Consider the following 27,658-nt stretch of genomic DNA (forward strand, 5'->3'; position numbering starts at 1 on the left):
GCGCCACCACGGCCCGGCAATGGTCTTTTTCCTAACCGATTTCCTTTCCTATTTCACTAAACACAAGACCATGTTGGCTCCTCTATCCATGAAGACGGCATGGCTACTTAAGTACCATCTCCTTTATTTGGACCTCATATCACAAGTTTTCCTTCCTTCAGTTAAAGCTTGGTGTGAGTCTGTCCGATCTTAAAACACCTCTATACAGCTCAGTGTCCTCAAGTTGTGTGACCTACCACGGTCTATCCTTTGCCTCTACTATTTTACTGAGATGCTCTGATGATGGATGACACTTGTAAGGGCCCTTCATTGGGCTTATCTATCCCATCTTGCTGAACCTGCTCCATTTCTGCTAACCATCCTTTCATGGGATTCATACATTATTCAACTTTGAACTTCTCCAAGGTTCTATTCTTCAGCCTTTTCCATGCTCTCCCTGAAGAGTCTCAAGTGAGTGGCTGAAATAAAATTAATTTTGAATCACTCCTGTCAGATTCACACCATAGCCCAGACTTTGGACTTCCTGGCTTATACTTCCAGCAATGTCCCAAATTCACTTGGCAAAACAAACTCTTGGGGCCTTTTCTCTCAAAAGTTCTTTTCCCTGCATGTCCTACATGAGCTAATAATCACCTATCTCAACCAGCAGGTCTTGTCAGTCTTTTATTATGTCTCTTGTATAGCTGAGGAATCTTCTGGTGCATTTCCCAAATTCAGATTATCTTTATGTTGAATATATATAAACACACACACATATAAAGACAACTCCCACAAGCCTCTTCAAACAAACAAAAAACTGGTGTCTCTACATAGCCCTATAGTCCTGGGACTTGCTATATAGAGCAGACTGGCCTTGAACTCAGACTTCAGCTTGCCTTTGCCTCCTAAGTTTTGGCATTAAAGGTGTGCATCACTATGGCAGCAAGTCTGAGAGCTTTTAAATGGTCCCTCTCTTTATAATTTACCAAAGTAGCCCACCTTTTATCTTCTAAGCAAATCTCAGCTTTTTAGCACTGCACAGGGAACATCACTGGGTTCCCACCTACATAGATTCACTATATGTCTTCCTCTGCCTGGGGACCTTGATTCACCTGCCTCCTGAGTTTATGTCCTCTATGCTGGGAGAATGAACGCCTCTTCATCTTCCAGCCCTGTTCTTGCTCCTGAGAGCATGCTGGGCAGTTATACTGTGGTAATGGCTTTGAGTTCCCTTCTTTAAATTTTGTCTATGACATGAGCTACTTCTAAACTCCCCAATACATTTTTATAAAATAATCATTGTGTGTGTGTTTATACATGCCATGGCATAGGATGGTGTTCTGGAAGTTAGAAGAGTTTTTGTGGAGTCATTTCTCTTCTTCCACATTTATATAAATTCCAAGGATTGAACTCCATCCCCAGGCTTGTATGACAAGCATCCACCTGCTGAGCCATCTCACCAGTTCCAAGTAGTATTGTCACCTTAAAATAAATAAAGCCTAATCATCTTAACTTTTCTCCATTTAAGGAATAAAATGTAAGTACCTCTGCTTCTCTTGCTGTGTCCAGTGGTCTGGTCTGGCCTTCATCTTCAGATGAGGACTATATGGATAAAGGAAAAACTTTTTTTATGCAAGCAGTAAATGCAAATATCAAGCTAAATAGAAAACATAACTTTGTGGCAAGAGAAAAGTATACCACTTATAATATACACTTATAATATAGTATACTTAAAAAATTTTAAGTGATTTATTTTAATTTTATGCGCATTTGTGTTTTGCCTGAATGTATGTCAGTGTGAGGTGTTGAATCACTTGGAGCTGGAGTTACAAGTAGTTGTGAGCTGCCATATGGGTGCTGGGAATTGAACCTGAGTTCTCTGGAACAGTAGCCAGAGCTCACTGAGTCATCTTTCCAGCCCCAAGAATATATTTTTTAAACCAAAATTAATTATTAACATTCTGAGTCTTTGTGAGTTGCTAGTGATGTTAAGATCCATGTCTGATTACACATAGCCAAGTGTGTGGTGCATGCCTATAAACTAGCAATGGGAGACTGAGGCCCTGTATCAAATTTTTTTTCTAGAACACTTTTATATATATGTATATATGTTGTGTCTATATAAGAATATATTTGGGAAGTAGTATATAAATACCTAAATATATAGTCTTTGACAAGCATTAAAGAAGCAACATTCTAGCCAGATGATGGTAGCGTATACCTTTAATCCCAGCACTTTTGAGGCAGAGGCAGGTCTATCTCAGTGAGTTCAAGACCAGCCTGTTCTACAGAGCTAGTTCCAGGAGAGCTATGACTGTTACAGAAAGAAACTTTGTCTCAAAAATCAAAACAAAACAAAACCCAACCAATCAAACAAAGAGGCAAAAGAAGCAACATTCTGGCAGTAGAGGCTTACTGTAATACATACAAATGCCACAGAATGTAGATGATCCCACATGACTGTATGCACATTAGTGCAATTCACACATAAAAATGAAACAGAGCTAGCTGGGTGTGGTGGTGTACACCTTTAATCCCAGCACTCTGCAGGCAGTGAAGAGTGAATCTCTGAGTTTGAGACCACCCTGGTTTACAGAGTTAGTTCAGGACAGCCAGGGCTGTTACACAGGAAAACCCTGTCTCCGAAAAAACAAAAAGAAACAAAAAGCACATCATGGACATCAATAAAAGTGTTATCTTTTTTGAAGGTTTATACTCTGATATAGTCCATTCCTAATTTCTAGAAATTGTAAACCAGAAGACAAATTCTGTGGAGTCATTTCTCTTCTTCCACTTTTATATAGAGTCCAAGGATTGAACCCTATCCCCAGAGTTGTGTGGCAAGCATCTTTACTTACTGAGCCATCTCACCAGTCCCTAGTAGCAATGTCACTACTTTATATGTGTAACCTTTCTAGGATAAATTCTGAGAGAAGGAACTGCTAGATCACAGGGCAAAAAAAAACCCCAAACAAACCCATATTTAAAACATAGCTAAGAAATCGAAGCAATCCGATTCTAGGTAACTACTAATTCTAATTAGTCTAGGGGAATCAAGTACATTTATTTTTGAACAGATGAAAAGGTATAAGGAAAAGAATTCACGTGATAGCATTTTGCAGCAGAAGTCACTGAAGCTGAGGCACTGGGTCACAGCAACCATTAGAAGTTATGACTTTTGGAGCTAAGAGCACTTGTTCTTGCAGAGGGCCTGGGTCTGCTGGTCAGCACCCACATGGCAGCTCACAACCATCTCCAGTTCCAGGAGACTTGGCAGGCGTGCATGTGGCATATGCATGCAGGCACAAAAAGTCATACACATAAAAATAAATATAAACATTAAAAAAGTGACTTCCAAGACTCCTCTAACATGGTGACCAGAACATTGTAAACATCAATAGGAATGCTTCCTGGCTTTATTGAGTCAGGACTGTATAAACTGTTTTGAACTGAACTACAGAGTTCACAAGCGTTGACAAAGAGTCAGTGGTGAAGGTTTTCCTTTCTGAGGCTACTAGTGTGGTGCTACCTCTATCTCTGCACAACAGGGAAAGCACACCCCCCATCGCGTCAGTCAGCTTCATTCCCAGCTCAGGCGCTCCACAGCACCTGCTGACTTCTGAACTCTATTTCTGAGTCTTACCAAAATTAGTAGAGTATGGCCATGTTCTAACTCTCTCGGATCCTGGAGCTGACTTATTCCTTTCGGTTCATTGTCCTCCACCCACGGCAGGCTATCCTTTCAGGGGGAATGGAGTTCATCTGTCACACTGGTTAATCCCTGGTCTCATAACATTGAGTGTCTAGGGTTTCAAAGCCATTTATAAACAGCCTGTTTCTTTAGTAGCATGCTTACCACGTCCAAGTCCTGTAGGCTCCTGGAATGTCCTCCTTTTGTTAGAACATCTAGTAAACTATCTGCCATAACATACGGGTAATCTTGCCATGTGGCCAAAAACTCAGAGACACTGAAAATAAAAGTTGAGAAAATCACTTCTACAGAAGTAGTTTCTATGGCTTGCTTGGTCTCTACCACAGCCAACTCTTCCCATTAGATGTCCCGTGGTTTATATATACTTCAAAATGTTCTGTTCACAAACAGCATTGCACCTACATACTTACCAGTCACTAATTTACCATCATGAAAGAATTAACACACACACACACACACACACACACACTCTCTCTCTCTCTCTCTCTCTCTCTCTCTCTCTCTCTCTCTCTGAAGCAAAAGTGAAATGTTCTGAGGATCCCTGAAGAAAGCAAGGATGTCAAAGATGAGGCTCAAGTAAGTCCTGGGGCTTCTTGCTAATTCCCCTTAATAATCTTATTCAACTCTAGATTTTCCTATGTACCAAAACTTCAAAAAAATCACGATTGTTTGCATAAACAGGTATTGCAAGCTTAAAATACTCCAGACTGAAAAATCAGCTACTTTCCCCAAGTAGTGTTCTGATCTAAAATCATCCCCCTTTCAGTAAACTGCAAGTCTAAAAACCCTGATATCATCCCGACTTCTCTTACCCTCCAGTTAAAAACCAGCAACCTACTAATTACTAACCCTCAACACCACAATGGCTGCTTCCCTGGTTTACTGTTCATGTCCTGGTTTCTGCCCTTGAAGCCTATGCTTTGACTACTACTTACTCAAGCAGTCCCTTCAGAATCACAAGTTAGACTGGGTCACTACTCTATGTGCCACCGACCATCTTCTGACCCACTGAGAACACCAAGTCCTCACAGCAATCTCCCATAGTGACCCTGTGACCACTGCTTTCCCCTCCACCTGTTCTGCTCCTTACAGCATTCCTGAAACTCTTGGCTGGGTCAGGCAAGCCCTCAGTTCAGAGAAGCACTGCCGGTTCCCTCTCCTGTCACTGAAACTCAACATCACCACCTCTACTTGGGCCACTCTGTCTTGTTCCAAAGCTCTGTCACTCTCTTGACAGGAGGGCATGGTTCTGTATGGAATTCTCACTATCTGGAAGAATGTCTGGCACATAGTGGGCACATACTGATAATTTGTGGATTGCCTCAATGAGTAATCTACAACAAATGTGTCCCATTTTGTGCAGTCTGAGGATAAAAACTGCTCAATCTGAAACCACAGCCAGTATCTTAATGTAGGGACCCCGTCTGGAAACACAACACGAGCACGCACATTTAATGTGAGTGATCAGAGTTAAACAACCCCCAACCCAAATATAAATGAACAAAACCCAAAACAACAACAAAACCCCCAAACCAGGCGACTGGTTAGTCTACTGGATTAAATTCTTGAACATAATAAAAATTAACAAAGTACCAGGGCCAAGAAGAGAAAATTCAGGTTCAGTGTCCCATCCTGGGCACAGTCCTGGTAAACTGGGAAAGTATCTCATTAAGCTGATCAGATAACAAGTACTCAGCATCCCGAAGAGGAATATGAAGTTACTGACCCACTGAGACGTGTAAAAGGAATGGCTGGGAGTAATTACAATGGTTTGGCTGGAACATGATAGTTAACTGTCCTGTATGTGGTTGCTTTAGAAATTAAGTCATCATGTCCTACATTTCAAGGCTTAGGGAAAATGCTTTGTTGGTTCTTAAGATGATCAAGTCTGAAACATAACTGACACGAAAAGTTTTATAGAAGAGCAGGTTCTGATGTAAGAAGCTCCCAAACTTGAGTATCAGGAACATTTTTAAAAAGGTATTTCTGTAGCCAGCCAGTGGTAGTACACTGCTAATCCTACTACTCAGGAGGCAGAGGTAGGCAAAACCCTGAGTATGAGGCCAGGCTGGTCTTATAGAATGAGTTCCAAGACAGAACAACACAGAGAAACCCTGTCTTGAAAAACCAAAATCCAAACCAAATCAAAAAGCTATTTCTGAAGTTGGAGAATTGACTCAGTAGTTAAGAGCACTTGTCGCTGTTGCAGAGAACCTGGAATTGACCCACTCAGCAGCTGACAACTATCTGTAACTCTAGTCCCAGGGGATCTGATACTTTCTTCTGACCAACTCCAGCACCAGGTTGGTGTGTATGTGGTGCACATACACACAAGAAGGCAAAAGACTCATACACATAATAATAGTGATAATCAAATCTACAAAGGAAAGATATTTCTATTAGAAAATACTACACATGCCAGTATCAAGAAGATATGTTCTCGCTAGACATTTTCTATCATTTGGATAACTTTATAAGTCTACCTACAAATCACACATTGTATATTAATATTTCAGAAAAAACAATGTTCAGAGTACTAACAGGTGGCTTACCTGAAATTATTTGGAAGGTCAGAGTCTTCCCCATATGTTGAATAGATTAAATCAGAATCATCTTTGCTGATATTGGCAAATGTAGAGTCGTAATGTGGGGCATAAGAACTATAGGGTCCATAATTCAAGTATAACACTGTTAAAAAAAATTAAATACTACAGTATTGTTTAAACTGTTAATACACCTTTTGGTTTTATTAAAAGACAGTATTTTCTAACTTCACTGACGTGTATATAAATCTAAGAGACACTCCCAATAGGTACAGTCACCCTCAGTATACTTGGGGATTGATTGTTGCCCCCACAGATATATTTGCTTGGAGCTTTAGGCAACTTGAAGAACCCAGTGTGATATAAATAACTGTTATACTGTACTTTTTTTAAAAATTGTTTTTATTGAGCTCTATATTTTTCTCTGCTCCTCTCCCCTCCCCTTCAACCCTCTCCCATGGTCCCCATGCTCCCAATTTACTCAGGAGATCTCATCTTTTTCTACTTTCCATGTTATACTGTATTGTTTAAGAGATAAGGATAGTTTCTGTCCTTCTGTCCTATTTCTGCCTGGTTTCTATGAGTTGGCGTTGGATACAGACGGCCACCTGGACTGCAGAGCATTGACACAAATGAGTTATTACCACAAAGAAGGGAGGAAAAAACTCTGCATACTAACAGCCAATTTTTCAGTTTCTTTTGAATCTGATGATAAACTGCTATTGCAAAAATATCAAGAAAGGCAGTGAATGGAGCAACGAATAGCAAATGCACTTTCTTTTCCCAACTCCCGGAAACAGGCAGGAGCCTCACCTGGGGTTACTCTGTTCCTTTTATCCTCTTTGAACCCCTGCAGGGTGTTCACTCCAGACTGCAGTCTTCCAGTAGTCATCCCTAGTCTCACAGGGCAGTAGCCTGGTTCTAGGACAGAAAACCCAGCACAATGAAGGAGGCACACAGAGATTCAGAGATGTTATCAATGCACTATGAAAGAGGTGGGCAGATTTTACTCTACCCATTTCTAAGCTAAGCTAATTTGAATTCAGAAGGTATGTGGCATAGATCATAAAACCTAGACCTCCATTATTCTCCAATGCTTTGTGGGATTCTCCATCATCATGTTACACTTCATCTAAAAGTAAGATTTTTATAAAATAGCTCCCCTGACATATTGGCACACACTTATAAACCAATACTAAGAAAACAAAGGCTTTTTGAGATAGGATCTCATGTAGCCTAGGTTGGCCTTAACTTGCTATGTAGCCAAGGATGACCTTAAATTCTCGATTTTTGCCACCACGTGTCACGTGCTGGGATTACAGACATTTACCACACCTAGTTTCTATAGTGCTGGGCATGGCTTTGCTCATGCCAGGCAAGCAGTCTATCAACTGATCTAGTCCTATTATTGGTCACTGAATGCAGGTCAACCATTAGTCTCCAAATGTATCAAGCAAGCTCTTCCCTTAATTCCAGGATTCTTCCCATGGGTCCCACTGCTATTCCCTGATCATGTAGCTCATTTATGACATCACCTAAATATCATTTCCTTAAGGAAGCTCTCCCTTCCCATCAAATGCTAGGCAGCCACATCCTCCCTCAGCTCCAATTATGGCTGAACTAGTCTTCTGGGGTACTTGTGATTGAAGACAAGTATTTAAGGAGTACTCAGTTCTTGGCAGATATCTCTTTCAGTGATGCTTCATGTGTTCTTACTACCTTACCCTCCAGGGTGTTAGGGTAAGGGACTTGTCTCATTTGCTCCCTTCATATACCTAGTTTCACTTACGCTGGACTTCAAAGACAGTGACTTGCCCACAGCAAACAATGACTACTGGACATTACTTCCTAAATGTAGGAATTCTGTTATTACCCATTTCTACTTTCCTACTATGTTTCTTATGACAGTATGAAAATGTATTATTATATTAGAGAAATTAACCTAAGTAGAAGTAGAAGCTAAGCTAGTTGTTCTACGAAACACATAGCATCCAGACAAATTCTTAGCAGCTAACAGTTGGATTTATCATTGCATGTTCCCCCCACCTGTTCTACCTCAGCAGAAGCTTAGAGCCAAAAACTATGGACAGAACCCTCTCAAACTGTGTACCTAAGTAACAATCCTGTGAATTGTTTAGCAGGTATTCCATCAGACTAACACACCACTAATACAGCTCTGCAAATAGTACCAGGTTCACACAGTCTTAAACTGTGATCCTACCTCCAACAACGGGCTCAACAGGATGAAGAAGTCCCAATGTTGTTGTTCCATCTGGTTTTCTTCTTTCAAATTCACACTGAAATGACAGAAGTTATCAGGTGGAATAAAATTTAACACATTCTATATATACAGAACATAGCTATCAAATGAACATATAGGCTATTATTAAATACAGAACACCAACTTTCATAGCCATCTCTGTCTACAGGTACTGATGTGTTACAAAAATGGAAGATGAAGAAATACAATTTAGAAAAGCTGTGTGGGCCATTAGTTTCCCAAACTATAAAAAAACAAAACAAAAAAACTATCAGAACTAATATGGACTCACAGACTGCTAGGGGCTGAGGTACAGGAGGGGGCAGGAAACTTACCCAAAGCCATGTATAACTCTACTTGGTTGTAAAACCAATGTAATCAATAGGGTAAGTTCTAAAGACCAGAATGTATGTTGTTAAAAGTCTGCTGCCAAGCATGGCAGCTCACACATACAGCTCCAGCATTCTGAGAGGCTGAGACAATTAGATTGGGAGTTCAAGGACAATCTGGGCTACATAGTGACACCCTATCTCAAGAAACAAAATAAAGTATGTTATCCACACCTCCCCCAAAGAAAACCCCCAGTAATAGAGAATAGGATAGTCATACTTGATAGAGTCTCTTGTGTATATGGTAGGGATGGAAAGTTCTATGCAGATAAAAAATTAAAAGTACAGAAGAAACTAAAAAGCTGCTGGTCTCAGAGACAGGAGCCAGTGGGTGGAGGGAAAGAGAGCCCTCACCTGACTGTTTGCCAGCCGTCTCGTTAGCTTGCCTCCTGACTCCTGGACAACACGCTCAATCTGCTCGTGCTCCTTTTCTGAGTTGCTGCCTCTCCATTTGTCTTCAAGCACGTCTTTATCTTTCCTGAGACACATATTCATACAAAGTTAAAATGAAATGCCTAAATAAGATGAAAAATATTGGAAGTTGAGCACAGTAAATGGAGACACTTGTCCTACAGCCATCAACACCACTCCCCAGCAACCTGGCAAAGGGTCCCAAGTGTTACTTGTTCATGTATTACACAATGTTTTTTCTGGGTACAATCATGAAAATAAATTTTAATTCAGGTATTATTTTGAAGAAGAAGTATACAATTTAAACTTTCTTTGAATTATGAGAGCAGAAACTCCAACTGTTGATTCTAACTTTCTGTATGGGTAGCAGTGGGTATCAGTGGTGTGAGTGGGTAGCACAGACGACTGTCCAGCACCATGACCAGCAGCTCTTCAATGGAAAACATGTGCACACCTTAGTGCCAGCCCATGGACACAGGAATCCCTAAATCTTTATGGAGTGAAGTTATATAATACACTATATTAGAGCTATACAATAGTTCTATTGAAACAAACTCCTTCATTTGCTGTAATACAACTAATAAAAATGTCTATTTGGCTGGTCTACAAGAGCTAGTTCCAGGACAGGCTCCAAAACCACAGAGAAACCCTGTCTCGAAAAACCAAAAAAAAAAAAAAAATGTCTATTTGGAACTGTTCTGTGAGCTGTTTGGTTAATTTTTCACAGTGCTCTGTGTGACAAGAGGGAAGACACTATTAAGACAGATCTTTATGCCAAGAAAGGTAGTACTGATATACGGGGACTTGGTTTGCCCAAGTCAAACTTCATCAATATTCCTGTCTTGCTTTAAAACCAAAGTTTAATACTACTTTTGGTTATATATAAAGGATATTCAATCATACCACAAGGATATGTGCTCAACAATGCTCATAGCAGCACTATTTGTCATAGCCAAAACCATGAAACAACCTAAATGCCCCTGGACCGAATAATGGATAAGGAAAATGTGGCACATTTACACAATGGAGTACTACACAGCAGAAAAAATAATGACATCTTGAAATTTGTGGGCAAACGGATGAATTTAGAAAACATCATACTGAGTGAAGTAACCCAGATCCAGAAAGACAAATATAATATGTACTCACTCATAAATGCCTTTTAGACGTAAAGAAAAACCAGCCTACAATTTACAAGCCCAGAGAACCTAGACAACAAAAAGGACCCTTAGAAAGATGTACATGGACCTAATCTACACGGGAAGTAGAAAAAGACAAGATCTCCTGAGTAAACTGGGAACATGGGGATTATGGGAGAGGGTTGAAGGGGGAGTGGAGAAAAATATATAGCTCAATAAAAATCCTTAAAAAAATAATAAATCCTTTTAAAAAATAAAAATAGGGCAAGTGCAAAAACAAAACAAAACAAACCAAACCCCACAACTTAACCTTCATATTCCAAGATGCATTACTTTTTATTATCCTTAGTGGGGCTTCTGAAGGCTTGTGTTTCAGCATCTCCAGAGTCTTCCCTCTCTCGTTGCCAGCAGCCACTGTCCTCCCCACTCTGAGAGGCATCTGTTCTATCTTTCTGCTTCCGAGTTTTTTGCAAGTCCGCCATGAAGTCTATACTCTGTTTCAGGCTCTGAATTCTCTCCTGAAAGTATTAAAAAAAAACAATACTGTATGGGTGTCACTGAGAAATGCATTTTCTGCCATGAAAGCCTGCACTATTATTGAGGAGGAAAGAGAACACCAAAGGAACCAGACAGTAAGGTCCACTTATCTCAGACCTCTTAATTTCCAATGTAAGCAGAGGTTTTACAACGATACTGTGTCATGAAAAAGTCAATAGAGGACAAAATATGAACTGGGGCTAAGAACGACTGAGGATTTAAGCTCTGGAACACTGAAGGATCTCTATATCCCAGAGTCCTATGGCCATCACCAATGATTTGCATTTTGTTGTGTGAAAACAGAGGCTAGGGAAAATAAGTGATTGCTAGAATACTTTCCTTTTCATAGTGCATAACATTCTTACTAAACAGAAAAGACTCGGCTATTTTGTGAAGCATATGCTCAATTTTCCACTGCAATAATGTGCTGGAAAAATTTCACTAGGGGTTTGAGTTTTTTTAGAATAAAGAGAACAATTCTGTTCCCACAGAGTACTGTCTTTTAACTAGAGTTTCCACTGGATAAACCAGAAGCACTAGCTCCTGAGTACTGCACTTTACCAGCATGGAAAGCTTCCGTGCAATAACAGAGACTGGTCACATAACAAAAGAAATGAGTGACTCTAACACCTACCCTCCAGAACTCTTCCTCTGCACTATGGGGGGAGGGGTGTACATGACAATACCCAACAGCATGATTCCTGCTGTTTTTACTCAACATTTTGTGTTTTTGAGACAGAGTCTCAGATAGCTCAGGGTGGCCCCAAACTCATCATGTAGCTGAAGATGATCCTGATGTTCTGGGCCTCCCTCCCCAACCTTTATGTGGTACATACTGGGGACTGAATCTAAGGTTTCATACACGCTTTGTAAAGTACTCAGTGATCTGAACAGTCTTCAGCCCCTTACTTGCCCTTTGTGATAGTCTGCATAAGAATGGCACCCACAGGCCCATAGGAAGTGGCATTTATTAGAGGTGTGGCCTTGTTGGAGGAAATGTTGGGGGGGCGTGTCTTCGAGGTTTCAGATGCTCAAGCCAGCCCAGTGTAGCAGTCTCTTCCTGCTGCCTGTGGTTCCAGAAGAACCCTCAGCTCTTTCCCCAGCACCATGTATGTCAGCTTACATGCCTTCATGCCTCCCACCATGATGATAGTGGATTAAACCTCTGAACTGTAAGCAAGCCACAATTCAATGTTTTCCTTTATAAGAATTGTTGTGGTCATGGGGTCTCTTCACAACAAAAAGAAACTTTAGTTAAGACAGAAGTTGGTACAAGAGACTGGGGTATGACTGATAGGCCTGACCATGCTTCTGTTTGGAGGAATGTGAATTTTGGATTAGAAAAGCAGTTAAAGATGGGTGTGGTGAAGCCAGGCACCTATATCAGGCACCTAGAGGTCATTGTGTGAAGCTGTGAAGGTGAAGTATGGATTTCATTGGAGAATCCAAAATATTGGAGATGTCAGAGCTGGGGAATAACTGCTGTATGGTGTCTCTTCACAACAATAGAAACCCTAACTAAGACAGCTTTTAAAGTAATTGTAAAACTATGAAGTGATGTATCAGACTAAAGAAATGAAGATACAGCTTGTTCCCTATCTTCCGGGGAAAAGCAGTACCAGCAGTTACCATTTCAACTCTTTCTTCTGAGCATGGTATACTTTTTAGCGAACTGTACACGCAATATTTGGTAAACAAATTAATAAATTATTTACTAGTAAACTGTATTTGTCCTCCATATCATTATAGTCTTTAGTATTCTAAAAATTACAATGTATAATAAATACAGTTATTTAATTAAAAATATAACTAGCCATTTAGACTCAAATTTCCACTAAACATGGTCAATAAACCTCTCTAGGAGTCTTATTTATTCCATCAGGGCAAATTTCTGCAGTGGAGGGTGAAGGAATACTTATTGTCAAACTTTCTTCCAGGAAGATTTAATCAGTTTCTAGTATTCGACAGTTTCTCTGAATCAGTGCCAAACTGAACAGTATTATTTTTTTTTAAATATTTATTTATTTTGTATACAATATTCTGTCTGTGTGTATGCCCACAGGCCAGAAGAGGGCACCAGACCCCATTACAGATGGTTGTGAGCCACCATGTGGTTGCTGGGAATTGAACTCAGGACCTTTGGAAGAGCAGGCAATGCTCTTAACCTCTGAGCCATCTCTCCAGCCCCCTGAACAGTATTATTAAAATAAAACCAAAAATATACCACTCAGCATGCTTTTTAAAAATGTGCTATTTTACTCCATACTTCTGAACAGTAGTGAAGTTGGCTATTCATTGTATGCATCACTCGGGTCATGCCTATTTATCTGTGGATCTGTAGTACTGACAGTAGACTGATACTGTACCCACTAAATACACAGCTAGACAAACAGGCTCATCTGACAAAATTCTCAGTAATTTTTAAGTTTCCAGCCCATTATCTTACAAAGCACAAGCTATAATAAAAATCATTTAGGGACATTGTTAAACATAATGTGCATAATGCTTAAAGCATAAAAATTTTCTAAATTTAGGGATGCCACAGGAAGAAGTTTAGTTTTACTTTGAAAGAAATGCTTTGTGTGTGTGTGTAATTATGTCTCCACATAAGCATGCATGCTATTTAACAAAGCCTCCCTCCCTTCCAAGTTAAGTCTCACTAAATCCTGGGCTCAAGACACCATTTGCTTTAGTGTTCCAACACTTGATGGAGTGCCTGCCTCTGTAGCAGACAACTCCGAGTTAAGCACCAACCCTACCTACAGGAGGAATGCTGAGAAAGGCTGCAGAGCCAGGTCACCTAGCTGCTAAGCAACAGCAGGACTAGACGCGTCATTAGTCTGATTCCAAAGCCACCGCACTGCAAATACTGCTATGTGTACCAGAAGGTAGTATTCTACTCAAGTATTTGACCATCTTTCCTTTGTTTTACTTTGCCGTTTTAAGATAAGAACCCCATTGTGTAGCCCATACTGGCCCCAAACTCCCAATCCTTCTATTTTCATCTCAAGTGTTGTGATGATATCCCCATGCCTGGCCATCAGTTCTTTCTTTATAAAAATAACACATGTACTAAGTACTAATATTGGGTGTAATGGAAAAAGTGATGACTGTTACCATTTTTCAATGACTACTCATAAGACCTGCCTCTGAAAAGATACCATTCATGGAAAAGCGTGTAGATTTTCTTGGGAGCCTACACTGCTAGACTAAGTAGTGGTAACCCAGAAAGTTAAAATTTAAAGGTTTATAAATCACCATTGTAAGGATCCCTTCTATTTAGAGTGGAAGTCAAAAAGAAGGCTAAGCACAAGAAGGTTACAGCTCCAACACATCTTTAAAAATCAAGACAAAAGAAGAGAAGGAATAGGGGACAAGCTAACCTTCCTGTTCCCAGTAAACTTTAGAAGACATCGAAATCTTTAGTTATGCTGACTATAGTATTTAGACAAAATAGTGGCAAGTCAGGATTAAAAAGAACAAAACAAAACAAAACACCACTAGATTTTTCCTTGAAAATCCATTACACACTGGGTGGTGATGGCACATACCTTTAATTCCAGCACTCGGGAGGCAGAGGTAGGCGGATCTCTGTGTGTTCAAAGCCATCCTGGTCTACACAGCAAGTTCCAGGATAGCCATAACTATTTTATAGTGAGACCTTGTCACAAAACAACAACTACAAAAACCCCAACAAAACACACACACTCGCCCTCCCCTTTCCAACTCTCAAAATTATTTTGGAATGAAGACTGTATTTGCTCAATGAACTTTTATAACAAGCAGGTCTGGGTTTTTAAATGTGGAACATGGCTTCATTCTAGATTCTGATAGTCTTTCTACAAGAAAGGAAACAAACATTTTACATATTCCTTTACAAATTTTGCTAAACAGATTTTAAATTTTAGAACTAATGTCTAAATATTAGGAATGTAAGAATAACCACCAATTCAAATGTTTTCCTTTTCCTAGGTAAGCTGATTTAAGAATCTCTCAGAGCCAGACATCTGCACATGAACTCTTTCTTCAATGTAGAAATTTAATACAGGTGATGACCAGACAAACTCAGAAAACCTATGTGAATACGGGACTAATTTCTGCCATCCTTTACTTGCTCCAAGCCTGAGCTTAAGCTCTTCATTCTGATTCCTTTCTCCTTCTGTATGTGTCTACATTATAATGAAACTCAGGTTTTCTTTGTATAAAGGCCCCACCTCTGGCTATTCTTCCTGTCTCTTCCCTATTTTAGCTCTTATTTGGAATTAGACATGTCATGCTGGAAGTCATGTTGGAGACCACAGATAAGACCTTTTTTTAAAATGGGTGAAACTCACATACTTCCTTGTCACAATCTATGTGCTCTCTCCTGCAACTGGATTATGGTTTACCTTCTTTATTATGCATTGATTATCATTCTTCAAGGAAGGGATTGTTCTTGTACAGAGGTAGTTTTGAAAAATTTCAAGTTATTTCTCATTCGTTTATTTTGTTTCTTACCAATACAAGTCATGTACTTCACTAGGAAGTGCAGGGCTGATCAGAACATTAGATTCCATCACTAAAGTAAACAGAACTTTTTTCTAAAAGACCTCATACTTCATCCAATTTTATTCTGAAATTCTGGCTGCTGCTTCTCCCACAGCAAAATAAATCTATGAAGAGACTTCAGGGAAATAATTACAGTTGATTGTTTGCCTACACATGCATAAAGCCCCAGGTTTGAGTTCCAGCACTGAATAAAATTAGGAGTGGTGGCATAAGCCTCTATCTCAGGACTTAGGAGGTGGAGGTAGGAGGACTATCATCCTTGGCTAAACTGTCCATTCAAGGCTAGCCTTGGTTTGTGAAATGGCTCAGAAGGCTGGCACTTGCCACCAAGTGATGTGGGAAGGTCATCTGTCTATCTGTTGCTTTCATTGGTTAATTAATAAAGAAACTGCTTGGCCTGATAGGTCAGAACATAGGTGGGTGGAGCTGACAGAACAGAATGCTGGGAAGAAGGGAAGTGAGGGCAGATGCGATGGAGCCAGCCGCCAGGTCAGAGGTAAGCCACCATTGGTGCTACACAGATTATTAGAAATGGGTTAATCAAGATGTGAGAATTAGCCGATAAGAGGAAGAACTAACTGGCCAAGCAGTGTTTAAATGAATACAATTTGTGTGTTATTTCTGGTGTTAAGCTAGTCATGCGGGGAGCCGGGCAGGATGAAAAGCAGGCCTGCTCGCCTCATCACTACAACCAAGCTTGACAATCGAAGTTTAATCTTCAGGATCCATGTATCAGAAGAGAACTGATGCCCTACAAATTGCTCTTTGACTTCCACACACATGCTATGGCATGTGGGTGAACAGGTGCATGTGCACACATCCACAAATACATAAATAAATGGAATAGCATAACTTTTGAAAAAGAAATGACTGGCTAGGCGGTGATGGTACACACCTTTAATACCAGCATAGGGGAGGGAGAGGCAGGTGAAATCTCTGAGAGTTTGCAGTCTACAGAGTGAGTTCCAGGACAGTCAGGGCTACACAGAGAAACCCTGACTCAAAAAAAAAAAAAAAAGGAAAAAAAAAGACTATATGTGAGCTTCTTCCTATCTTTTTTTGATAGAAATTTTCTCCTAAGTTCTCACTATTTTAACGTGATTTGCCAATGAGGAAGATAGTACTTAAGTGAAGATATAGATCTTATAGTGGTTGTTAATTTGTGATAAAGTTTCTTTACCTGACTAAGAATTTTCATCCCTGAGTGCAACAGCTTCTTTGCAGCTTTATAGTAGATAGTCTCTGGCTTATTGTAAATCATTGCATTAGTACACATTAGCTTGAAGTTATCCTAAAAAGAAAGCATCAAGAGGAAAAATGCATTAGAATAAAACTCTTAATTCTTTATCTGAAATCATAGAGGCCCTGTAAAAATTTGAAAACCAAAAGAAGACATCTTTTTTTTTGTCACCGTTTATTAAATAACAACTGCAATTTAAGACCAACAAAATAAATACTTGTAATTTGTTTCTAAATTCTTAAGCATTTTAGTATCTATGTATTAACTTTCAATCTAGAATATAAACCTAAAAAGTTTTTTCAGGCCGGGTGGTGGTGGCATACACCTTTAATTCCAGCACTCAGAAGGCAGAGGCAGGCAGATCTCTGTGAGTTTGAGGCTAGCCTGGTCTATAAGAGCTAGTTCCAGGACAGGCTCCAAAGCTACAGAGAAACCCTGTCTCGAAAAAGAAAGTTTTTCAGTACAGTCACACACACAAAAATTTTGGAGGAAATATTTCTAGTTCAAATTTAATAATTCAAGCTGGGTAGTTCATATAATTACAAATATTACCCTCACTTTTTAAGCCAAATTTTAAGTTTGTTATTTATGAGTTAAATATTTCAGTTCAAATTTTAATTAAAAACTGGGACCAGAGCTAAATTATAACAAGTTTTTCTGCCAAATGCAAATAAACTGAGTAAAAATGTTAAAATATTTACACTATGTTAAAATATTTAGACACTACTATAAATTAAACATAATTTTCAGATATAATAAAATTATGTCAATGCTAAATAAACTATTCAACATCAAGGAGTTGCAACATATAACTGGAATAGCTAAATTATCAGAACTGCACTTGGGGCTTTCATTACATCTCAAAGATGTGTATGTACTGAAGCAGAAGCCCTGTACTTTTTCCTGGTGACACATTTTCACATCTGTAATTATGTGTAATCGTGCCACTGCCTTACTGTTAAAATGGGAGGAACCTAAACAGAAAAACATTGCCCCATAAACCTCCAAGTCCCAACCAAAACCCCTCAAATCTCACTAAAAGTAGTAATGACAGTTTAGAACTTAAAAATAGGGAGATAGACTAAATTTTTTTAAAAAATTTATTAGCAATTTCAAAGTCCACAATAAATTTGCTATCAAGTTAAAATCGAATGGAAGTGTATATAGATACTGAGCTCTGGTCAGAGGTTTTGCTAAATTCTGGACCTCTCAGAATCTTACAGGAGCTACAGAGGAATGCAAGTGAGGTAAGACATCAGACTGCTATGTACACTCAGGAAACAATCACTTGGCTATAGCTTGACAAGAGAATGATGAGTTTATGAATTGGCAGGAGATGACTTTCATGATACTGTGTTGTCTATTAAAGTAACAAGTTTTATTTTTTGTGATGACTACCTATAACCCCAGTCCAAGGTGACCTTCAGATTCCTTCAATTTTAGCTGTCAAATTTAGAGTAGGCATTACTGCATTCTGTGTGATGGCACTTGACCATTCAAAAAGCTCAATCTATTTAAACACTTTCCTTTCTGTGGAAAGCTCCAAAAGGCTAAAATACCCATTTCAAATGCTGAAAAGCTTTGACTTACTTAAACATCTCAGGGGACAAACCCCTGCTCTCACCTGTGACCACAGAGAAAGATCAACAACAAGCAACAAACCAACCCCACCAACTGTAAAACTCTTTTCTACTGAGCAATAAAGTTTCAGACTGATTTTCATTAGATGAAAATACGTCAGAAAAAAAATGCCTATTTAAGTAAGAAGGTGGAATTCAGGTTTTCCAAGTCAATTATTAAAACTAAAACTAAAACTGAAGCAAATTAGATGCTGGTAGTCTGCATAAATTTTAGTTGATTAACATGTGAATTAAAAAAGAAAAAGAGTAAGTAAAAATGTTTACTCTTCCACTTCTTTCTGCAACTGATTAGCGTTCATCTTGCAGGTTGGTTGAACACTACCATATGGGACCTTCCTCCCTGCCAAAAGCCAGTAAGTGTGTATGTCTTCTAATGCAAACTTTAACAACACCTAAGGTTAATTTAAAGACTTACATGAAAGCACATCCCTGAAATCAACATATACTCAGACTATTTGAAGAGGAAAGAAAACCTAAAACAAGAAACATACATGCTGTCCTGGTGGCTCCTAGACTGTTGTGGGTGTGTGTTTCTGTGTGTAGACGAGAGGTAGATGTCAGTGTATTTCTCTCTCACTGAACCAGGAGCTCAATATTTCAACTAGAGTAGCTGGCCAAAAAGCCCTTGAGATCAGTCTGTTTCCACACAGTGTCTGCCTACAAAATGCTGAGGTAAATAGGTTACCTGCCTTATGTGGGTGTTAGTGACTTAAACTCAAAGTCCTCATGCTTTGTATAGAAAGTATTTAAGTCAATGAACCGTCTACCCAACCTCCTTAGATTATATATATACATACACACATATATATAATTTTTCAAGACAGGGTTTCTCTGTAGTTTTGGAGCCTGTCCTGGAACTAGCTCTTGTAGACCAGGGTAGCACTGAACTCACAGAGATCCGCCCGCCTCTGTCTCCCAAGTGCTGGGATTAAAGGCATGCGCCACCACCTCCCGGCCCTTCTATATAATTGTTGTTCCTTCTTCCTCCCGCAGACTTGGGATCACGTCCAGCACCTTGTGTATTAGGTAAGAGCTCTCCTCTATCATCAAACCACACACTCTCAGTCCCCTTCTCTTCTAAAGTCGAGAATGCAGTGTGCTGAGATAAATACAGTCAGAGTAAACTCAGAGAACAATTCATTTTCATCAAACTGGAAAATACAATTAAACTTTCCTGTAGTATTTTAATTTAATTTATTAATAAAATAATATGTTTATGTGTGCAAGTGTGCCATGATGCATGTTTGGCAGTCAGGACAACTCTAGGGAACAGGTCCTCTCCTGAAACCTCATGGGAACTTAGGGATCATGGTTTGTGTACAAATACCTCTACCCACTGATCCACCTTGTCAGCCCAAGAGAAAAATACAGACTTTGGACATTTAAAATAAATAAAATTATTTAAAAATGAAGGTACAAATAAAGACTGAATATCAGATTGCTGGCTGGTAGCAGCAGCACATGCCTTTAATCCCAGCGCATGAGAGGCAGAGGCTGGTGGATCTCTGTTAGCTTGAGGCCAGCCTGGTCTACAGAGTGAGTGCCAAGAGAGCCAAAAGCTACACAAACTAAAGAAGAATGTGCATCACCATGACTGGCAACTAAATACAAAAAATAACCTTTATTTACCTATTCTGCACACATACATACAGCATCACATGTAGTACAAGTCAGAGGACAGCTCTGCAGAGTTTGTTTTCCCCGCTATCATGGTGATGCTGGGACTCTAAGACATATTTGTTGATTTTCTATTTTACACAGGATCCAAGAGTTTGACTCTCAGTTAAAATGCATTATACTTTAGTCTGCTTCTCTAATAAAAAGCTAATGAGTGACATCTGTGGCACTCATCTATAATCCTAGTCCCTGATAAGTGAAGGAAGGCAGGAGGATCAGTTCAAGGCCAGGATAGGCTAAAAAAGTTCCCATTATAAAACAGAATAAAACTACTAATTACAGTTACCTTTAGTTCTTCTATGGACTGGTAGTCATTATTCTTGATCTTTTCCTTCATGGTACTAAAATCCATTGGGTGTTTAATTATCATGGAGTAGCCAGGAGCAATGAAGTCCGTCACAGGAAATGAAAAGAAAGCACTTGGGTCTTTTCTGTACAGGCACATAAAAGGTAAAGTTATATTTATTTCTATTGCAACCTATTGGTACAGAAGCAAAGTCAGAATAATAAACTCTCATAATCAGAAAAAATTATATACACTTTTCATTGAAAAATTGAAAAAATGATTTTCAAGACCAACTAACAATAAGGATCAGAGACTTTACCCCCTCCCACCAGGGTCTCACTGTATAGTTCTAGTGGTCTTGGAACTCACACTGTAGAACAGGCTGGCCTCGAACTCACAGAGACTTACCCTGTCCCTGCCTCCAGAGTGCGGAATGAAAGGCAAGTACCACCACCACCTTGCTAACAGCAGGACTCTTAAGGCACAGAACTTCTCTTTTAGAGAAGTAACCTATCAGCAGCACCTTCTATGAGTGATCTAGACTAACTGCCCAGTGACTCAGCCTGGTTTAACTATGAATACACACCTATAAGCTTTCTTTGTGGTTCTGTACCATAAAAGCATACTTTCCAATCAACTAACATATCTGTTATGTAAATGTGGAACCACCTCCCCCAAGACATTTAAAAAGTTCCTGTTGGAGGGCTGGAGAAATGACTCAGAAGTTAAGAGCACTGGCTGCTCACTGGCTGCTCTTTCAGAGGTCTGGAGTTCAATTCCCAGCAACCACATGGTGGTTCACAACCCTCTATGAGATCTGGTGCCCTCTTCTGGTGTGCAGGCAGAACACGGTATATATTAATAAATAAAATTCTTTTAAAAAAAGAAAAGTTCCTATTGGTTTGTGGTGGAAACTGATGGGATATGGGGCAGGGTTGGGACTGGGCATAGGAGAGCCTGTTTAGGTCCACTATGCAGCAACATCCCTCTGGTTGTTCTCTTGTCCATCTGTCTGTCCCCCCAAAGCAACCCATCTGGAGGCAGTGACCTTGGAAAGTTAACAGTCTGTGTAATCCTCCTGTGCTGTCATCCTTGTGGTGACTCAGGAGCCCTATGTAGCCTATAGGCCCTGTCCTGCCTGTTTCATCCAGCTGCAGACAGATGCTCAGGACTGAAGAGGTCACAACACACAACAGGAGAGGCAAATAGAGGAGGAAATCCTGACCTAATGAAAAGGGTGATACTTATGTGTACAGCGCCTTCAGGGGCTTTAAAAAGCCTCCTGTGTCAGAGTATCTCACCAGAGCAGGCCTATGAATGCTGTATAATTATAATGGAAGAAGGGGTACTGTTTCTTTACTAGATACTGAACAACTGAGTTCAATCCCCAGGACCAACATGGCTGGAGGAGAGAACTGATTCCTAAAAGATACTCACACACATGCTATAGCAAGCACATGCATAACCCCCCAACCCTTTATATGCAAAAACTAGTGCTTTCTACCACAGGTTCATTCTTAACTCTGGCTGTACATTTCAAGAGTGGGATAGGGAAGGCTAGCCCCAACCTCACTATAGCAAGACTTTCTTAGGAAGAAGGCACCAAGTCATTGGTGTATCCAGGGTTCAGTGCAAGAAGGCACCAAGTTATTGGTGTATCCAGGGTTCAGTGGCATCCGCATATGGCATTAGTATGTTTAATATTGCCAGGGTTGAGTATCCATGCTCTTTGGGACAACTTCTTAAACCGTAGGGTGTGACTTCATTCAGAGTTACATAACTGCCAGTGGGAAGGTGTAAAGAAAAATGTGGCAATAGGCAATTGTGGCACACAATTTTAATCCCAGCACTTGGGAGGCAGAGGCAGGCTGATCTCTCCAAGTTCAAGGCCAGCCTGATCCACAAATCGAGTTCCAGGACAGCCAGAGATACAACATGGAGGAGAAAAAATAAATTTCAAGTTGAGCGTAGTGGAGTACATCTTTAATTCCAGCACTCTGAAGGTGGAGGTAGAGGCAGGAGGATTTCTTTGAGTTCCAGACAGGCCTGGTCTACATAGTAAATTCCAGGACAGCTAGCTATAGAGACCCTCTTTACCAAAAAACCAAAAAATAAATAAATGGAATAAATTCCACATTTTAAAATGTTTTTATATTTGATCTGTTTATCTACTTTTTGTTATTATACATTTGAGACTACATAAAAATTCCTTGAGTGGAAAGAGGTTACAAGTGGAAAAAATTTAAGCCCTTCTCTATAAAATTAGGCCATTAGACTATTACCCACCCAGCAAACTTGGCATATCAGATTTTGTTAAAGTTTTAACAAATGACTAAAAACAAAATAAGTCACAGCAGCAACAATTTTGAAAACCTGTTTATTATCTTGCCACTGACAGAGCTGGCACATCAGCTGGTGGTTTCCTCACTGCAGATGATGGCAGAAACTTAGGAGTAAGAATAATTTGTAGCTGGGCAGTGGTGGCACACGCCTTTAATCCCAGCACTCTGGAGGCAGAGGCAGGAGGATCTTTGAGTTTGGGGCCACCTTGGTCTACACAGAGAGAGAACCAGGACAGCCAGGGTTACACAGAGAAACCTTGCCTCAAAAAATCAAAAAAGAAAAAGAGAATAATATATATGTGCTATAAATCTAATAAAAGAGTTGGAACCTGAACTCAGACAGCCTCTAATAGCTAAGCTGCAAAACCAAAAAGTAATGGCAAATTGCAAAAATGTCCAATGTGGAACCCACATGCCGAAGTCCACACAGTCCACGGGGTTACTATGAATAACAAGCTTCACTAATGGCTGACCTCTTACCTTTAAGGACAAATTATCTGTTCTCCTTAAAAATCAATCATTTTAATATAGAGACCACCTTATTTTCTAAACAAAAATGGTACCGCCAGAATTGATCAAATACATTTTTAAAAAAATCAGGTTAAACTCTGAACCTCAAGGACGAAGAATCATCCAATCACAATCATATAGTCATATATGATTATATAGTCACAGAATGTGGCTATAGATTCTAATCCTCAAAATGTGCTGATCACTGTTAGTTTCTCTGACTTTAAATACTTCCTGATGTAGACTTTATTTTTTAGGGTGATATTATTGACAAACAGTCTGCTCTTTTGTTACAAAAAGCAAAAACACTTTATAGTCACACCTTCCAACCGGGATACCATAGCAATACTTAACTCTTCTCTGCTGGACTGACAAGCAATAATTTACTGAAATGCAAAGATTAGAGATACCATTTTCTTAACTATTCCAACACATAAAAAGAGCTAGTCAAAGCCTTGCCTTTAATTCAAGCACTTAGGAGGTAGGCAGATCTCTGTGAGTTTCAGGCAAGCCTGCTCTACAAAGTGAGAGTTCAAGGACAGTCAGAGCTACACAGTGAAATCTGTCTCAAAAAAAGCAAAGAAGCTAGTAACTATTGACTTTAATTGAAAAGCCAGATGGATGTTGAGAATACAAACTGTATCAGATAACAGGTAACACAGCTAGGAGAAAAGTTCCCTATCAGACTGCAAACCCCACAATCGTCAATCTTCTCAAGTAAAATAAATATCACTGAGTTGGAATTCAAATTGGAATAAAAAGATGCATCAAAATTTTCATTACAGCTGAGCACCTCTTTTCTTTTTATGAACTTAAATTGGTTTATTCTACCTACCAGAATACTTTAGACAACAATCACTACATTTAAAGGAGCATAAAGCCAGGCACAGTGGCACACACCTACAATCTCAGCATTCAGGAGGCTGAGGCAGGAGGATGATGAATTCCAGGCTAGCCTCAGATTGTGAGAGCACATCTCAAAGACAACATACTCAAGTAAGGGTCATAAAACTTACAGCATTTCATTTTATCTTTCAGACTTAATAACTGTTGAACACAGGGGCTAGGTGCTGCATAAACACACAGAAAGGACTGTCCTGTGCTACTAGGAAGAGGGGGGCAGTTATCTGTATTGTTACTGCTAGTTTCAAGTTTTAACATGAGAAACTAATTCAGAAAGGAGAAATTAGACATTTCATAACACCCTTAAAGTTGCCAGTTGAAACAAATCAAATAAGAGTTCATGTCACCCTCTTGGGACTACTACTTTAAAACCAAGTGTGTTTGGGTTTAAGCCCTACAACATGACGTTAGATAACTAGCAACAGAGATGTTGTTTGGACCTCTATCTTCGCCCTTTGAGTTACTATCTTTAGAAAAGCTGGAAAACATTTACCTCTGCAGTTGTCTCATGAGTTGATTCAAAGCTTCCTGAAGGGGTGTCTGTTCTACTTCTAAAGCAAACAGAAAATGTGTGTTAGATATAAGCTGGCACTTCAGTTTTCTATCTAGATGACTCATCTATGTTTTATTAAACATTTCACACAGGAATTCAATTTATCACAAAAGTGTTAAAGGCTGAGAATAACAAGTCAACACTGAAGCTAACTTAGAGCTCTCATGCAGGAAGAGAAATAAGAGAACTTAGAATAAACTTGTTACAGGTCTCTTAGTTATAATTCAGAAACTAATGCTTGATCCCTTTCCCTCCCAACTCAGGACAGACAGCTCAGGGTAACTCCAACCTTCTTGTCTGGCTAGAGAGCTTGTGAGAGGCTTCTCGGGAGGTAAGTCTAATCTCATAGGGGCATGACACTGGACATCTTTCTCTGCCTCATTCTCCACACGGTCTCGATCCCGCTTCCTTTTATCGTCCTAAGTAGAAAAATTGGAAGCAATTTAGAAATATTTCACAATCAACATATTTAAACATATCATTTTGGTTTTGAAGGAAAAAAGGTACTACTGAAAAGAAGAAATTCTAAATTAAGAAATCTTAGTGTATTTTGCTGCCATCTACTGGACAAAGAGAACATGTTCGTCAAGGAAAAGAAGTTTATTTCTCTATGCCAGAAATAATAGATTAGAAAAATACTACTATTCACACACAAATATATAATATACATCAGAGCAAACATAAGATTCCCATAACCTTCTGGAAAAATCATGAAACATGAGTGAGCCAACATTAGTGAGCTTTATTCAAGCTGAAGACATGAATAAAGGAGATATACCATGTTAATGAAGTCAGCTCTCTTCAAGCTCATCAAATTCAATGTAATGCCATTCAAAATTGTAAAACAGAATTTTCTATGAAATCTGCAAACCAATTACATACTTTTTCTTAAAGAGTGAATGATTTAAACCAGGAGAGTTTTGAAAAGGTCACAGTGAGATAATCCAAGGATGTAGATGCCTGATAAAGCATTTTCCTGACAGTTGAGAAGGCTTGGTTAGGTTTGATTTCCAGCACCACAAGCAACCAAACAAGCAAGGAAGGAAAGCTACAAAAGACAGTAAGCCTTAATGGCGCTAAGCATTTGTACAGTGAGTGTAAAGACAATGTGGACAAAGGGACAGACAAGCTGAAAGAATGTAATATAAACCCAGAAACCAACCTACACACAAAACTCCAAAAACTTAAGTGTACAGAGCAAAACTTCAGACGTTCAGATAAATGATTCTTGGAGACCCAAGAGTAGGGAATTTTTTCCTTAAGAGAAACACAGAAAGACTGATTCTTAAAAAACAAATTTGATAAATTTGACTTAAAGATGTATATTTTATGTATACATGTATGCCTGGGAGTATATATGTACACCACATGCATACAGTGCCCATGGAGGCCAGAAGAGAGCCTCATATATCCTGGAACTGGAGTTACAGGTAGTTGGGAGCTGTCTGATATGGGTACTAGGAACAGAACTCAGGTCCCTTAGTAGAGCAAGTGCTCACAACAACTGTCTCTATAGTCCAAATTTGAAACTTTATTTATAAATTTTGGTGCCTCAATAAACCCAATAATTCAAGCTAAAATATCTAGCCATAGACTGGGATGAAGTACTTGAAACATAAATAATCATAAAAGGGAGAGCAAGAATAGATGCGAACCATTTACAAAACCAGGTAAAGAGAGCAAGAACAAAAAGTAAAAAAGACACCACAGGTAATTCACAGAAGGGATGTAAAAACTAGCTCTGGCTTCCTAAGAGTCAGGAACTCTAAACTTAAAAACTAGAAGGCAGAGCTAGAGAGATACCTCAGTAGTTAAGAGGATTGGCTGCTGCTCCAGAGAACCTGGCTTTGATTCACAGGGCATCTCACACCTCCAGATCCAGATCAATGCCTTCTTCTACCTCTAATGGGCACCAGGCATGTAGTGGCACACACATGTACACACAGACAACCCATCCACATTAAAAAATAAAATAAAAACTTAGAAGACAGTCATTCTGGTAGGCAAAATTTAAAAGTCTGAACAAGTTTTAATAAAGATGTAGAGAAATAAGACTCAAATACCTTCCAAACAGTGGTTCTCAACCCTCCTAATGCTGCAACCCTTTAATATAGTTCCTCATGTTGTGGTGACCCACAACCATTATTTTCGTGCTATTTCATAAATGTAATTTTGCTACTGTTGCGAATCATAATACAAATACCTATGATTTCTGATGGTCTTAGGTGACCTGTGAAAGGGTCAGCAGACCCGAAGGGGTCGTGACCCACAGGTTGAGAACTACTGTGTTCTAGATAGTTGAGTAGGCACAATTAGGAAAGCAGCTATAATTACCTTACAAAGTCTGGAAAAACTTTCCCCCCTAATCTCAGCTATTCCTTTATAAATATCTTAAGAGAAACTTCACAACATGCTAGAGAACTACACAAAAGATTATTATTGACTTATGGTTTTCTTTTTCTTTTTTTTTTTCAAGACAGGGTTTCTCTGTGTAGTCCTGGCTGTCCTGGAACTCACTATACAGACCAGGCTGGCCTCAAACTTTGGAGTCTGCCCGCTTTTGGCTCCCTAGTGCTACGATTAAAGGTGAATGCACCATGCCTGGCTTAATGGCATGATGGTTCTTAAGATGAAATGTGCATTAGAACCATCCAAAGACCTTAACACAGGTGGCAAGTCAGTGTCCCCAGAGTTACTGAGCTAATGGTACAAGGTAGAGCTTGAGAACAGACAGAAAGCATTGTATCAGTGACCCCAAAGTGTGATCCCTATGCCAGCAATACCCATGTTACTTGGAAATTTTTATATGCACATTTTTAAGTTCAGAAGAGAAAGTTGAGCTCTTCCTTAAAGAACACAAGAGGAGGGCTGGAGAGACGGCTCAGTGGTTTAGAGCATTGCCTGCTCTTCCAAAGGTCCTGAGTTCAATTCCCGGCAACCACATGGTGGCTCACAACCATCTGTAATGAGGTCTGGTGCCCTCTTCTGG

At 39.5% G+C, this 27,658-nt stretch overlaps 1 protein-coding gene across 4 annotated transcripts in view; it reads right to left on the reverse strand.

Annotated features, from left to right (window-relative positions):
- Positions 1–27,658, reverse strand: part of Brd7 (bromodomain containing 7) — a 33,315-nt gene that overhangs the window by 3,036 nt on the left and 2,621 nt on the right. For all 4 annotated transcript variants that reach the window (XM_013353721.2, XM_026789211.1, XM_005367038.3 and 1 more), the window contains exons 3-13: positions 24,959–25,088; positions 24,610–24,667; positions 20,362–20,506; positions 16,699–16,809; positions 10,767–10,951; positions 9,238–9,361; positions 8,456–8,531; positions 7,048–7,155; positions 6,244–6,379; positions 3,836–3,947; positions 1,525–1,581 (exon numbers count right to left, since the gene is read on the reverse strand). In XM_013353721.2, the coding sequence (XP_013209175.1) occupies positions 1,525–1,581; positions 3,836–3,947; positions 6,244–6,379; positions 7,048–7,155; positions 8,456–8,531; positions 9,238–9,361; positions 10,767–10,951; positions 16,699–16,809; positions 20,362–20,506; positions 24,610–24,667; positions 24,959–25,088 (1,242 nt within the window). The remainder of the gene's footprint in view (positions 1–1,524; positions 1,582–3,835; positions 3,948–6,243; positions 6,380–7,047; positions 7,156–8,455; positions 8,532–9,237; positions 9,362–10,766; positions 10,952–16,698; positions 16,810–20,361; positions 20,507–24,609; positions 24,668–24,958; positions 25,089–27,658) is intronic.

The sequence above is a fragment of the Microtus ochrogaster genome, unplaced genomic scaffold (assembly GCF_000317375.1).
Source record: "Microtus ochrogaster isolate Prairie Vole_2 unplaced genomic scaffold, MicOch1.0 UNK15, whole genome shotgun sequence".
In the NCBI taxonomy this organism is placed as follows: Eukaryota; Metazoa; Chordata; class Mammalia; order Rodentia; family Cricetidae; genus Microtus; species Microtus ochrogaster.